The sequence below is a fragment of the Cyrtonyx montezumae genome, unplaced genomic scaffold (assembly GCF_038088225.1).
Source record: "Cyrtonyx montezumae isolate F1298 unplaced genomic scaffold, pur_monq_1.0 scaffold_25, whole genome shotgun sequence".
Lineage (NCBI taxonomy): Eukaryota > Metazoa > Chordata > Aves > Galliformes > Odontophoridae > Cyrtonyx > Cyrtonyx montezumae.
Genome location: NW_027071992.1, coordinates 4,011,124 through 4,023,436, shown reverse-complemented (window position 1 = coordinate 4,023,436; position 12,313 = coordinate 4,011,124). Strand labels below are relative to the sequence as shown.

Here is a 12,313-nt window from a genome sequence, read left to right as displayed (position 1 = left end):
GGAGCTCAAACCTGGACACAGTTCCAGATAAGGCCTCACCAGAGTAGAGGGAGCAGAGAACTTTTCTCAACCTGATGGCAATGCTGTTCCTAATACAGCTCAGCATACCACTGACCTTGGCCACAAGGACAAATTGCTAGCTCATGGTCAACTTGATATCCACCAAACTTGCATGTCCTTATCCACCATATTAGCCTCCAGACTGTATTTGTATGGGGGTTAGTCCCCTGGGGATACACTACCCCACGCTTGCCTTTGTTGAATTTCAAGAGATCTGAATAAATATGTAGTTAAAAGTATAGTATACAATCATAAAATTATTCTCTTGTACAAAGAGATAGCAATGTGCAATGAGTATATCCAAAATCCATAAGAGCAAAATGAAGTCTTGTTATCCATTCTGAGGTTTTCTTTCCATTTAAGTCTTTCCAGGACTGTTCCATGCAGGCTTTAAACTTTTTGATATTTGAAGTGATATTCTGATATATTGTACATCCTTGGTTTCCACTTGCTGAATAAATTTGACAAGCTACAAGCATTACAAATATATACTGTATCAAAATACTTCACCAGAGGTATTTTTAAATGGCTAACTTAATTACAAAAAAGAAGCTTTCTGGTTTTATGATTTCAATTCTGCTTGAAGTGAAAATAAAGCTTGGCAGAGGTACAGAATTCTATCTTCGTTTTTAAATCCTCTCTTCCTGGCCTCTGCACTCTTCTCTCTGGTGTTTTTGTCTTTAATCAGTGAGAACACATGGTGAGTAATGGTTTGGCTTACATAGAACAACATAGATCAGTCTTTTATACCTGGAGATTTAAAAGGTAAAATCAAACCATGAATGAAATTCCACTACAATAAAGTACCTCTGTGATATCTGGAGAACTTTGCAGCACTTAGAACTGTACATACACAATCACAACATAGTGGTTCAGAGGAGGGCCACAGAGATGATCAGCGAGCTGGAGCATGTCCCTTATGAGGACAGACTGAGGGAGCTGAGGCTCTTCAGCCTGGAGAAGGCTCTGAGGAGACATTGTAGCAGCTTTCCAGTACCTGAAGTGGGCCTACAGGAAATCTGGGGAGGGACTTTTTATAAGGGCATGTGATGTATGGATGAGGGGAAATGGTTTTAAACAGAAAGAGTGTAGATTTAGGCTAGGTGTCAGGAAGAAGTTCTTTACTGTGAGGGTGGTGAGACACCAGAACAGGTTGTCCAGTGAAGTTGCGGTTGCCCACTCCCTGGAGGTGTTCAAGGCCAGGCTGGATGGGGCTTTGAGCAACCTGGTCTAGAGGAAGGTGTCCCTAACTATAGCAGGGGACTGGAACTAGATAGTCTTAAAGGTCACTTCCAACCCAAACTGTTCTGTGGTTCTGTGATTCATCTGTACTGTTTTGTACATCAAATGAGCCTTATCTATCTTTTCTGTCCTTGAAAATGAGCTTGCCATCCCTCTTAAAGGCTTTCTTTAAAGCCCTTCTCCTGTTATGACAAATACACATTTGGTCAGATGATGGAGTATCCAGGACACACATAATATAACAGATTTTGATCTGAATACAGCAACCCTTTTCAAATTGCTCTGCCTTTCAGATCTTGGGAAAAAATATGAAACACAGGTTGGCTTATTCTCTTTTATATTGTTAAGTGTATACAAGATTTGGTACTCATCCACAATAAATCCACCGCTTTGAAGATTCATTGTTTGTGCACAGGAGGTCAGATTGATGCACATGGTAAGGAAAGAGTCACTTGTGGAAAGATAGCTTTAGAGATGAAAGATAGAATGAAGCATGAAAAAGCAACCTTCAAAAGCGAATGTGAGTTGTCACCACTGCCTTTTCTGGGAAAAAAAAATAAAAAGTAAAAAAAAATCTGGAGTTGGATGCCTCACCAGAGTGTTCAGTATTTGGACAGTAAAGCAGATAGAGCTGAGTCAAATTTTATGGCCTCTACAAAGATCTCTCTTGGTGCTATAAGAAGTGAAAAGAGTCACAGCAGAGTATATTTCTCTGAATCCAAATAATTCTTAATTTAAATAAGATCGGTAGTATTTGAAGGTCTTCTATAAAACTTCAAAACCATGAATGAGGAATACAGTTTGTTCTATTTGCTTCACTGACAGAGGTTTATAGGTACAATAGCAATGATCTCTCATAATAAGACAGAAGGTTTGGGATTTCTGTACTCCATACGTCTTGTGTATCCTACTTCCACCTGCATTCTGACATCGTAATACAGATAGGTACCTAATAATTTTAGAATGAAATCAAGATATCTTTGCTTCAAATATGCTGACAGCTCCCTCTTACCCAGAAAGATTAGCTGCAATGAAAGGGTATTAGCACCCTTTCTTTTTTCTTTCTGGTGTCTGCTCATAGTAAGTTTAGCTTTCTCAGATTTGTCAGAGGAAAAGATACCTCCTGCTCATAAAATTCTGGTAATTGGAGACATGTAAAATTGCAATGAATAAAATAAACTAATAATACATGAGCTTTTACAAAGGTAGCAGCTATATTGTTAATATTTATCTGGACACATGATATTTAGAAGGCAGAATCTTTGTTAAGCAATCAAAACTGTGGGCTTTTAAGTTATTTGTAATTCCAAACTGGACAGCTTTGTCTGCTGTCATCAGATCAATTCTTTTCTGTAGTGGGAAAATATCATTACTTGTTACTTTTAAATTTTATTTTCCATTCTTTTATTCCTCTTGATGGGTTGGTTTTCCCAATTTTGAGTAGACCATATAGATATTAAATGAAATTATATCTTCACAAGCTAATAAGCTCTTGAGGTTCATAGTTCATATTATCAACTCTTACAAGCTATCATTAACTATTCTATGAATGTTCCTGTTAATCCTATATTTTTAAAATTTTGAAAATAAGTCTTAGACTTTTCCCTTCTCTCCATTACTGTCTATTACTGAGTGACAGTGTTAAAACAAAAAATAACATGAGCTGACAATTAATACAATAGTCAGACTGACAGATTCATAGAAGTCATCATAGGCCTGTAAATTAAAACTCATTTATAATGTATTTCATTTCATTAGCATTTGACATCTCTATTTCTGACTATTTCTGAGGAAACAGCACATTTAAATCTTGTTCTTGCTATGTCTGGAAAGTACGATTTTTTGATTCAGAAAAAAACTTGAAGAGATATCATAATTATAAGAAGTGTTTTGCAGTATACAAAGCACTTTTATTTTCCTGCATAGCCATGTACAATTTTTTTGCTATATTTACAGCATTTATACATATGTCTTTCCCATTAATTATTGTAGAATTGAACAACTCTACCAAGTCCTTTTTTCCTACGGAATATTTGAAGTTACAAGAAAGTTTTCAAAAATCTAATTCTGCAAAGTGGCCTCTACCAAGCTGCAAGAAAGCTTTCAGAGTTTTTGAAGGTAAGAACATTGCTTACATATCATTTTAGACAAGAATAATTTTTCGGCTGAGTATTTGTATTTGTTGATGTTTTTTCTGACCTTCATTCAGTCTTGTATGCACTAGTTGAAAATAAGTCTCTACCTAAATTCTGCTATGGGAAACCAGCAGTGGATGATTGTTGAAATTCTATTAAATTCTCCTTATGTGGTTCATACCTAGTGCTCTGGATCTACACATATACTGCAAATTTCAGTGAGGCGATTTGTGTGTATAAATTTTTATTTATTCTTAAATCTTTAATTTTATGCACATTGTCAGGATAATCATATGTGGTTTCCTACTTTGAAAAAAACGTGGCTGAGAAGTGGAAGAAAGAAAATTGCTCTGGATAAGGAGTTCCCAATTTGGAGTCTAGTCAATGAAGACCACTGCCAAAAAATCAGAATCTTTTATTTATAAATTCAAAATAACATTTAGAATAATACCAAATTTACTATTCTGATTGCTTAATTCATGTGAAATGGAGTAAAGAGTTTTTTAAGAACGTGATAGTGTGCAGAGAAAAAGATGAAAACATGAAATTTTAAATGTGAGGATAACTGCCTCTTTACAATACACTTCAGCAGTGTCCAAGAAGTTTGCTGGCATATGCTCTTTCATCTGGTTTATATAAAGCAGGTGGAGTGGTGGCTTAGTTTAACCTGGCAGCAGATCAACAGCACACTGCATTTGCTTACCCCTCCCCCTGCCCCAGTGGGATGAGGAAGAGAACTGAAAACAAAATAGAACTTGTGGGTTGAGGTAACGACCAACACCCTGCTACCAACGCAACATTTCACCACCTGCCAGCCAACACCCAGCAACCCTCAAGCACTGTCTGTCTCTGGCCATCTCCCACAGCTTTATAGCCTTCCACCTGATGTCACATGGTATGGAATAACCCCGTCACTAGTTCAGGCCAGCTGTCCTGGCTCTGCCCTGCCCCCTGGTGCCATAAAGGCAATGGCTCTTTCCCAACAAGGGGCCCCGCCTAGCTTTGGACATGCTCCCATCACTCAGCAACAATTAAATATAGGGTGTAGTGTTAAAACTGTCTCTTTAAAATCTGCCTGTAAAATTTTACTTTAAGAAATAAACAAATGCATTACATTACTCAATTGCTTTGAGTATTGGTGACTTCAAAATATGTAAGTGCACAATAAAAATAAAATCTCAAATAACTGTGTCATTAAATAGATTTAAAAATAGGTAATGTAGTTTCAATAGGACAAATATGCCTTACTAGAGTCTATTGTACTTACTCAAGTCTCAAACCTATGTTTTAATAGTAAATCAAGTATAGCCTTTGGTATGCAATGCCAGACTGGAACTGCATTCTGTAAACACTGCACAGTCACAGAAAGTTCACAAAGGGAGAGCAAAACTCCAAAAGTAATTTGATCCAGAAATGTGGATTAAAGAAAAAGTGATAACAATCATTTAAATTGAGGATACAGTGCATAGTGAATTTGCTGTAGTCAGATGCAGTATTGTCAAAAATGGACTGAAGATTGGGTTTTAAGTGGTTATTGAAAAAGTTTTCATGTAAAACTGAGATAAAAATACAGTAGAGAAACCTGAGAAGTATGGTAGAGTAGTCAAAGTAGTGATGGAAATGTTTCACAATAGTGATGGCTACATGCTTAGGCAAGATTTTAGGTGTACCTGAAGATGACCTACATAGCATTCAGAATGAGGGGCAGAAATTACAAAACCACTGCGTTACTCTTAGTGACATTATTTATAAGTATAGGTTTTGCTAGGCTAATAGGAAATTCCCTCCAACTGTTTTTATGCTAAGACCTTTATTTAGTATGTAGTCATTTCACTGTAAGTGGGAAAACCAATTTAGTAATAGAATAGTTTGTTTTATGGTTATTGAATGCTTAATCTAGAAAATATTCCACCAATGTTACATATAATGGAATCTATGCTATCTTCTTTCTGATCACAGCTGTTCAGTAACATAATAAAAAGCTATTGGCTTCTGCATCAGGCAGTGATTGCAAGATAGAATAGTGTCTTCAACTCCTGCTGTTACCAGTGGTAGATCCTGCAGCAGGCCACATCTGCCATGTCCTTTTAGGTAATTGTTCTTTAGAGAAAAAGAGCACTCAGATTTCTACACATTTTTCAAAACAGTAGAAATATTGTAAAAGTTTTTATTAATGCCTACCGACGTATACCTTTATTTCTGTCTTTAAAAATGTGCACTGGGATACAACACTCAAAAACCTTCTCCCTCATTCGAAGTTCTAATAATGATTTCAACTAGAAAGACACAAAAAATAATGTTAAACAGCTATAAAAGTATATGGCTGTAAAATCTCATCAACTAGGTTTTGAATTCATTATATTTCTCTTTTTAAAAAGAATGAAAAAAGACAAGTGATACTGTTTTTCGAGTTACTGGTGCTGTGATCTACTAAGAATAGAAACAAAACAGTTACTGAAAACAGAAGATGCAGCATTTATTTTAACCAGAAACAATAATAGTGGATTATGAGAATTGTCTCCATATAATTTTCATGTTCATACCCAGACTTGCATAAATTATAAGTTCATAAGTTCATAAGGTTGGAAAGGACCTATAAGATCATCTAGTCCAAAATTATTTCTCTTTGCTGCTGAAACAGAAAGTATAGGATAGGACAAGGGCAGGATATTCTGTTCTTAAGCCATAATCATACTTCCATTCTTATTTCAACAGTTTTTAGCTGCAGTTATTCAATATTTCAATAGTACCTGTAGAGTTGTTCTGGCAGTAGTTACAGCAAAATCTGTGCTACCCTTTGTTCCTCTTAACTAACCAGTCTCTTCTTCCTCCCGATTTATTACTCCATTCTTTCTTATTACACTTTTTTCTTTCTATTAATTTCCTTCCTCAGTTCTTTAAGTTTTTTATTCCTTTGTCATACAACTTCATCTGTGGTACCATGCAATGCTTCCAGAAGTACTGGTACCAGAAGGCTTTTTTAGCTGAGATCCAACAGTTTCTTCAGTATAGCTTGTGGAATCACAACTTACATATTTGCATTTCTTGCAAGACAAATATATAATGTAAAGTCTTCAAAGTAAGAGAATTTTCTGCTTCAAGGAGACACTTGTTACTGCAATGTGCTGTTTTTGAGCTCCTCTTATGCCTAAAGCACACCAGGACAGAAAACACAGAATTCGAGCATTGCTGGTTGAGGGGTCCTTATGAGGAGAGGATGAGAAACTGAAACTATTTAGGCTGGAGAAAAGAAGCATGAGAGGGGATCTTACAGTGCTTATAAAACTTAAAGGGCAAATGTCAAGAGGATGGGCCCAGGCTCTGTTGTAGTAGGTGTGGCTGGGACTTCGGGATGTTACGGGACAGGACCTCCCCTGCTCTGAGATGGATTAATGATGCACGCTTAGGGGCGTAGACGATGATAGATATATGTATATGAGGAGCCGCCATGCCTTATTAAATGCCATTTTGCCATTTTCTACATAACCATATTGGTATCTGTGATGGCAGTGGCCCCCTAGTGGTCCAGTCTCCAAGAACGGAGTCAACAAGGCTCTTTTCAGTAGTGCCCACTGGCAGGGGCAAATGCAGTGTGCACAAACTGGAGTGCAGGTTCTGTATGAAGATGATGAAAAACTTATTTTGAAGGCAACACTGGCACAAGCTGGCCCAGAGAGGTTGTGGATTTTCCTTCTCTGGAGATATTCAGATGCTGCCTGAATGCTTACCTGTGCAGTCTACTCCAGGAGTCCTCCTTTAGGAGGGGGCTGAACTAGGTGATCTCCAGATGTCCCTTCGAATGTCTATGATTCTATATCATAGTGTGTTGAAGAAAACTGAATTCTAACTCATCTTCATGTTCCATCAGAGATGTTTGTTTAACTAATTCACCTGCTGTATCAAGAATAACAATAGCTGTAGTTATGCAACGCTCAGGATTGTGATAGACTGGCCATGACAAAATCAAATATGTGCCTTTCCGCATATATTTTATGACATGTCTCTGAATGAATGTCATCAGTAGTGGCAAAGGGAACTGAGTATTCCTGCTCACCAGTAAGACAAGCTAAGAACTTAGACCTCTTGTAGTCCCACAGCTGTACTGGTTGGACCAAACTGAAATTGTAGGGGAGTTAAAAGTATTATGACTTCTACCCTGCTGCTTAAAAATTCCAAAAGTCTTTTAAGGAAACTTTTTTTTTTCTCAATATGCTGTGTTTAGGACAAGAGGGAATGTTCTATCATTCATTAGTAGATGCTTATGGGATAACAAGTGCAAGGACAGAAGTAAATGTTTCAGTTTACTCTCTGGAGGAACATTAGCAGTCTGATCATAGATGGCCCTATAATACAGCTTACACAATCTAGCTTACTTATAACTATGAATGAAGATGATAAACTTTGCTTACAGAACTACAATACTCAGGGTAATAAAAGCATAAGCCACATGCAAGCAGTTGCATAAGGTTGTCATAATACTTAGTGATCTTCAGCAATGTCTACATTCTTTTCCTTTCTTTGCAGAAGAAAACAGTAAAATGAAAAGGTAAAGAGAAGATAAATAAGGAAGTACAAAGTTTTGAATAATGTCCTAATGAGATATGTTTAAGTAGACTAGGATTGTTAGCTATATCAAGAGATGGTAAAAATGGAAGGCTCTGGAGGTAAGTCAAATCTTGAGAGACTTGGCATAAGTGAATAAGCTGGTATTATTCACTGTCTCATAATAAAAGTAGGGAACATTAAATAGAACTACCATCTGGCATATTCAAAATCAAGGAAATCCATAGTCTTATAATTTATAATCTGGCTGTGTACTTACTGTTCCAAGTTGCCACATAAAAAGCATGGAAAGTTCTGTTAATCCAGGAGGTTTACAAAGCATGGCAGTTTATTGCAAAAAAATGCAGTCAAACTAAACTAAACTAGACAGTGAAGTTCAAATAAACTCAAAGTTAACGTTTGCCTGTTATGATCCTTATCTGTGGGAACTGAGAGAATATACCAGGAAAGGATTACAGGATGCTTGCTCCATTCTTATACTCTTTCCTCACTGTTCATCAGTTCCTCACTGTTTGACCTTGTTAGAGAAAGAAGAATAGGGTGATAGACCTTTATTCTATTCCAGTACACCTTATTTCTTTTGAGCTGTCGCATGGTTCATTGTCAGTTATATCTTCAGTTACATTTTTACTTAGACATCATAAAATAATGTTATTATTTATCAAATAATGTTACAGAAATACTTGGTATTTGCCCTCCAGAAACAACTGAAAACAATACATAATCCTGCTTAACCACCCTAGCTAAACTTGGAATTATTATCTTTTTTCAACGGTGCTCTTTAATCACAGAAACCGATCAGAGAATAATATATACCATGGGCTTGATTGTATACCTTATGTAAGAGTCTGCTGAGACTAGTTCAGCTTGCGACTGATTTCTGTGAACACGTGCCAGCAAAGATGCCTTCCATCTTCATCACCAGCAGGGATTAGCAAGTATCTTCCTGCACATTTACTGGAAATGAGGAATGATCCTCTCCAGCTATGCCAAGTTGAATGGAAAAAAAAAAAAAATAGATTGTGGCCACTGAACAATAACCAGTAAAATTAATTATATTTGCACTTAGCTGTGAACTATGTTTAATAAAGGTAATGGCAGGCATGCTTCTCTGGTACACTCCTCCAATACACTTAGCACTAAAGTGCACTGCGTAGTAGGGCAGTTTGTAATGAAGTAGCCCCTGGAGAGACTCCACTGATGTAAGGATACCTTATCTTGATAGCTGCATTTGCTCAGTGTACTGAGATTTGATTCGATACCCCACAGAAATTCCATTTGCTGTAAAAAAAAAAAAAAAGAATCTGTGGCTGAGAAGAGGTTGAAAAGAATGTTGGAAGAGACCACTAGAAGTCATCTGGTACATCCCCACTTTTGTGGGCCCTTTCTACTAGATCAAGTTGCCCAGGGCCTTATCTTGAACACTTCTAGGGATGGGGCATCTGCAACTAACCTGGGAAGCCTGTTCCATTCAGTTATTAGAGGAAAAAAAATAAGAATGAAAATGTACATTTTTTTTCTGCTACCTAACAGGACTTTTTAACAGTTTATAGATGTAGTTTATCTTAAACATAGTTTATTTTAAATTGAAATAATAACTTTCATGATAAACTTTTAAGTTACCTTTTTTGTGGAAATTTATTTTTAATTTTCCAGTGAACAAACATGATAGCTTTTCACACAGCTATTTATGTAAAGCCTTGGGCAGCTTCTTAAAAACTATTTAAGTAATGCCAGTATTACAGGACTTTGAAGTCCAAAAAACGATGTCAGCTTTCTCAAGATATGGTTTTGCAGTGTATATTTTTCAGTCTCTGGAGGAACTGGTATTTCTTTTCTTTGCTCAAATGAGAAGTAGGAGTTTTCTGTATTGACAATAGCTACAGATTTGAATATTGGTCTCTTCAGAGACAATGGCATGGCTCCGAGATACGTCATTCACCAGTTTGTGTGAAGAGGTTACAGGAGGCATGCTGACGGACAGCTAGATGTGCAAATGTAAAGGCTTTGTGGCAATAAAGTCTTGTGTTACATAGAATTTAGTGAAGTACTGGCATGCCTACACGGTATGTTGCCTCTGGCCTCCACTGTCACATTGACTCTGTCTTTACACAGGTAGAGGCAGTTACTTAACTTATTTTTAAGAATGTATTTGCATTTAGGGTTCCAATAAAATTGGCTTAAAACATTAAATCTTTAAGCACTGAAAGTCTTGTGGTAAGCAAAACTTAACTCTTCAAAGTTTTTATTAAATGATCCGTAATATTATAGTAATATAATTTTTAAGAAAATAGAGTAATAATGCAATTTAAGAAGTAGCACCTGGGGACAAATTAAGTGCACCAAACTGGAGACAAACCCCTACTGATGCTATTTTATATGTATTCAATCTTGAGCTTTTATATTAACTCTTCCTATAAATGTCAACAGCTGTTGCCTCTACATGTTTTTTGTTATAGCATTTTCAAAAAATGGAGGCTGCAAGGAAATAAGTAGTTAGGAATAAAGCTAATGAGTGGTTATTACAACAGTATGATATAAAAGGTTGAAGGATCTTTTAATAAGTTTGGCAAGAGTTGATGACAGTATTTGGTCAGCTGGGGAGATGATAAAAGTAAAAAAAAAAATACATGTGTCTTGCAACATTTTTGAAAGTATTTGATGATAAGAAAGTAGAAGTGCAAGAGTTTGCCAGTGCTGAACGGAGTTTGAGACTGTGAAGAGTGAAGAGACAGGGAAATAGACATGAACGACATAGACAAAGTCAGTAGGAAAATGAATATTGAGATAGAATATGCTGAATAATTTCAGGTTAATTTCTCATGTAGGCCATTGATACACATACCACATAGAATTAAATATTTCAAGTTTTTGTTTGACATTCCCTGGTTTTTCATGTCTGTGATATTATGACAAGAGAGATATTCCACAAGGTAAATTCACTGTAAAGATGCAACTCATCTATATGAAAATGCAAACAAAAGGGGAAATAAATGAAAATTACAGTAATTATAATATGTGTCATAAATACATGTTGAAAGCAGAATGGTGTGCTCTTTACGATTAAATACATTTGTTTGCCCTAAAATGGACATTGACTGTGTATTTAAATCCATGGCGTGCTCTCACAAGGATAGTACACATTTGGCATTGATCAGCAAGGCCACATGAACTGCAGTCAGGCAAACAGGGATAGTGAAGTCTAAGGATTTTAAAGAAGCTGGTGTTTCAGTTCACAGAGCAAGGGTGCACCTTGAAAAAGAAGAGCATGCATTTCAATTACTGCATATTATTTTTATTTCATAATCCTTAATTGAAGTTTGAAATAAAGGGGTTTTAAATGAGGAGGCTAGGTTTTGCTTTAAATCATTTTAAAAATCTGTCATATGATGTTCTTCCTGTTTTGTACTTAGTGTGTTATACTTTAGGGGAAGGGAGCAAAGCTAGCAAATAATGCACTTAGAGATTTTTAAGAAATCTGCATACAAACTAGCTATCAAAATCCCTTCACATTTCCTACAATCAAACAACTTATGTATTGTGAAGCATGAGATCCCAGCTCTTAGACTCACCAATTAGCTTGTATTTGTGAATATCATAAGTTCATAAGTTCATAAGGTTGGAAAGGACCTACAAGATCATCTAGTCCAACCATCCTCCTATCACTATCCCTACCCAACTACTAAATCAAATCCTTTAGCACCTCATGTAAACGCTTCTTGAACAGCGCTAGGGATGGTGCCTCAACCACCTCCCTAGGCAGGCCATTCCAGTGCCTGACCACTCTTTTGGAGAAAAAATGTTTCCTCAGGTCTAATCTAAATCTTCCCCGGCGCAACTTGTGGCCATTCCCCCTCGTCCTGTCATTATTTATCAAGGAGAAGAGGCCCACCCCCTCCTCACCACAACCCCCCTTCAGGAAGTGGTAGAGTGCAATAAGGTCTCCTCTGAGCCTCCTCTTCTCCAGACTAAACAATCCCAGCTCCCTCAGCCGCTCCTCATAAGACTTGTGCTCCAGACCCCTCACCAGTTTTGTTGCCCTTCTCTGAACACGCTCCAGGGCCTCAATGTCCTTCTTGTAGTGAGGGGCCCAAAACTGAACACAGTACTCGAGGTGCGGCCGTACCAGAGCTGAGTACAGGGGGATGATCACCTCCCTGCTCCTGCTGGCTACACTATTTCTAATACAGGCCAGGATGCCGTTGGCCTTCTTGGCCACCTGGGCACACTGCCGGCTCATGTTGAGCCGAGCATCAACCAACACCTCGAGGTCCTTTTCCTCTCTACATTCTTCAAGCCATTCTGTCCCAAGC

General features: G+C 37.2%; 1 protein-coding gene across 3 annotated transcripts in view; it reads left to right on the top strand.

Moving 5' to 3' along the window:
* RNF180 (ring finger protein 180) overlaps positions 1-12,313 on the top strand; it is a 92,131-nt gene that overhangs the window by 53,617 nt on the left and 26,201 nt on the right. For all 3 annotated transcript variants that reach the window (XM_065739805.1, XM_065739804.1, XM_065739803.1), the window contains exon 5: positions 3,295-3,420. In XM_065739805.1, the coding sequence (XP_065595877.1) occupies positions 3,295-3,420 (126 nt within the window). The remainder of the gene's footprint in view (positions 1-3,294; positions 3,421-12,313) is intronic.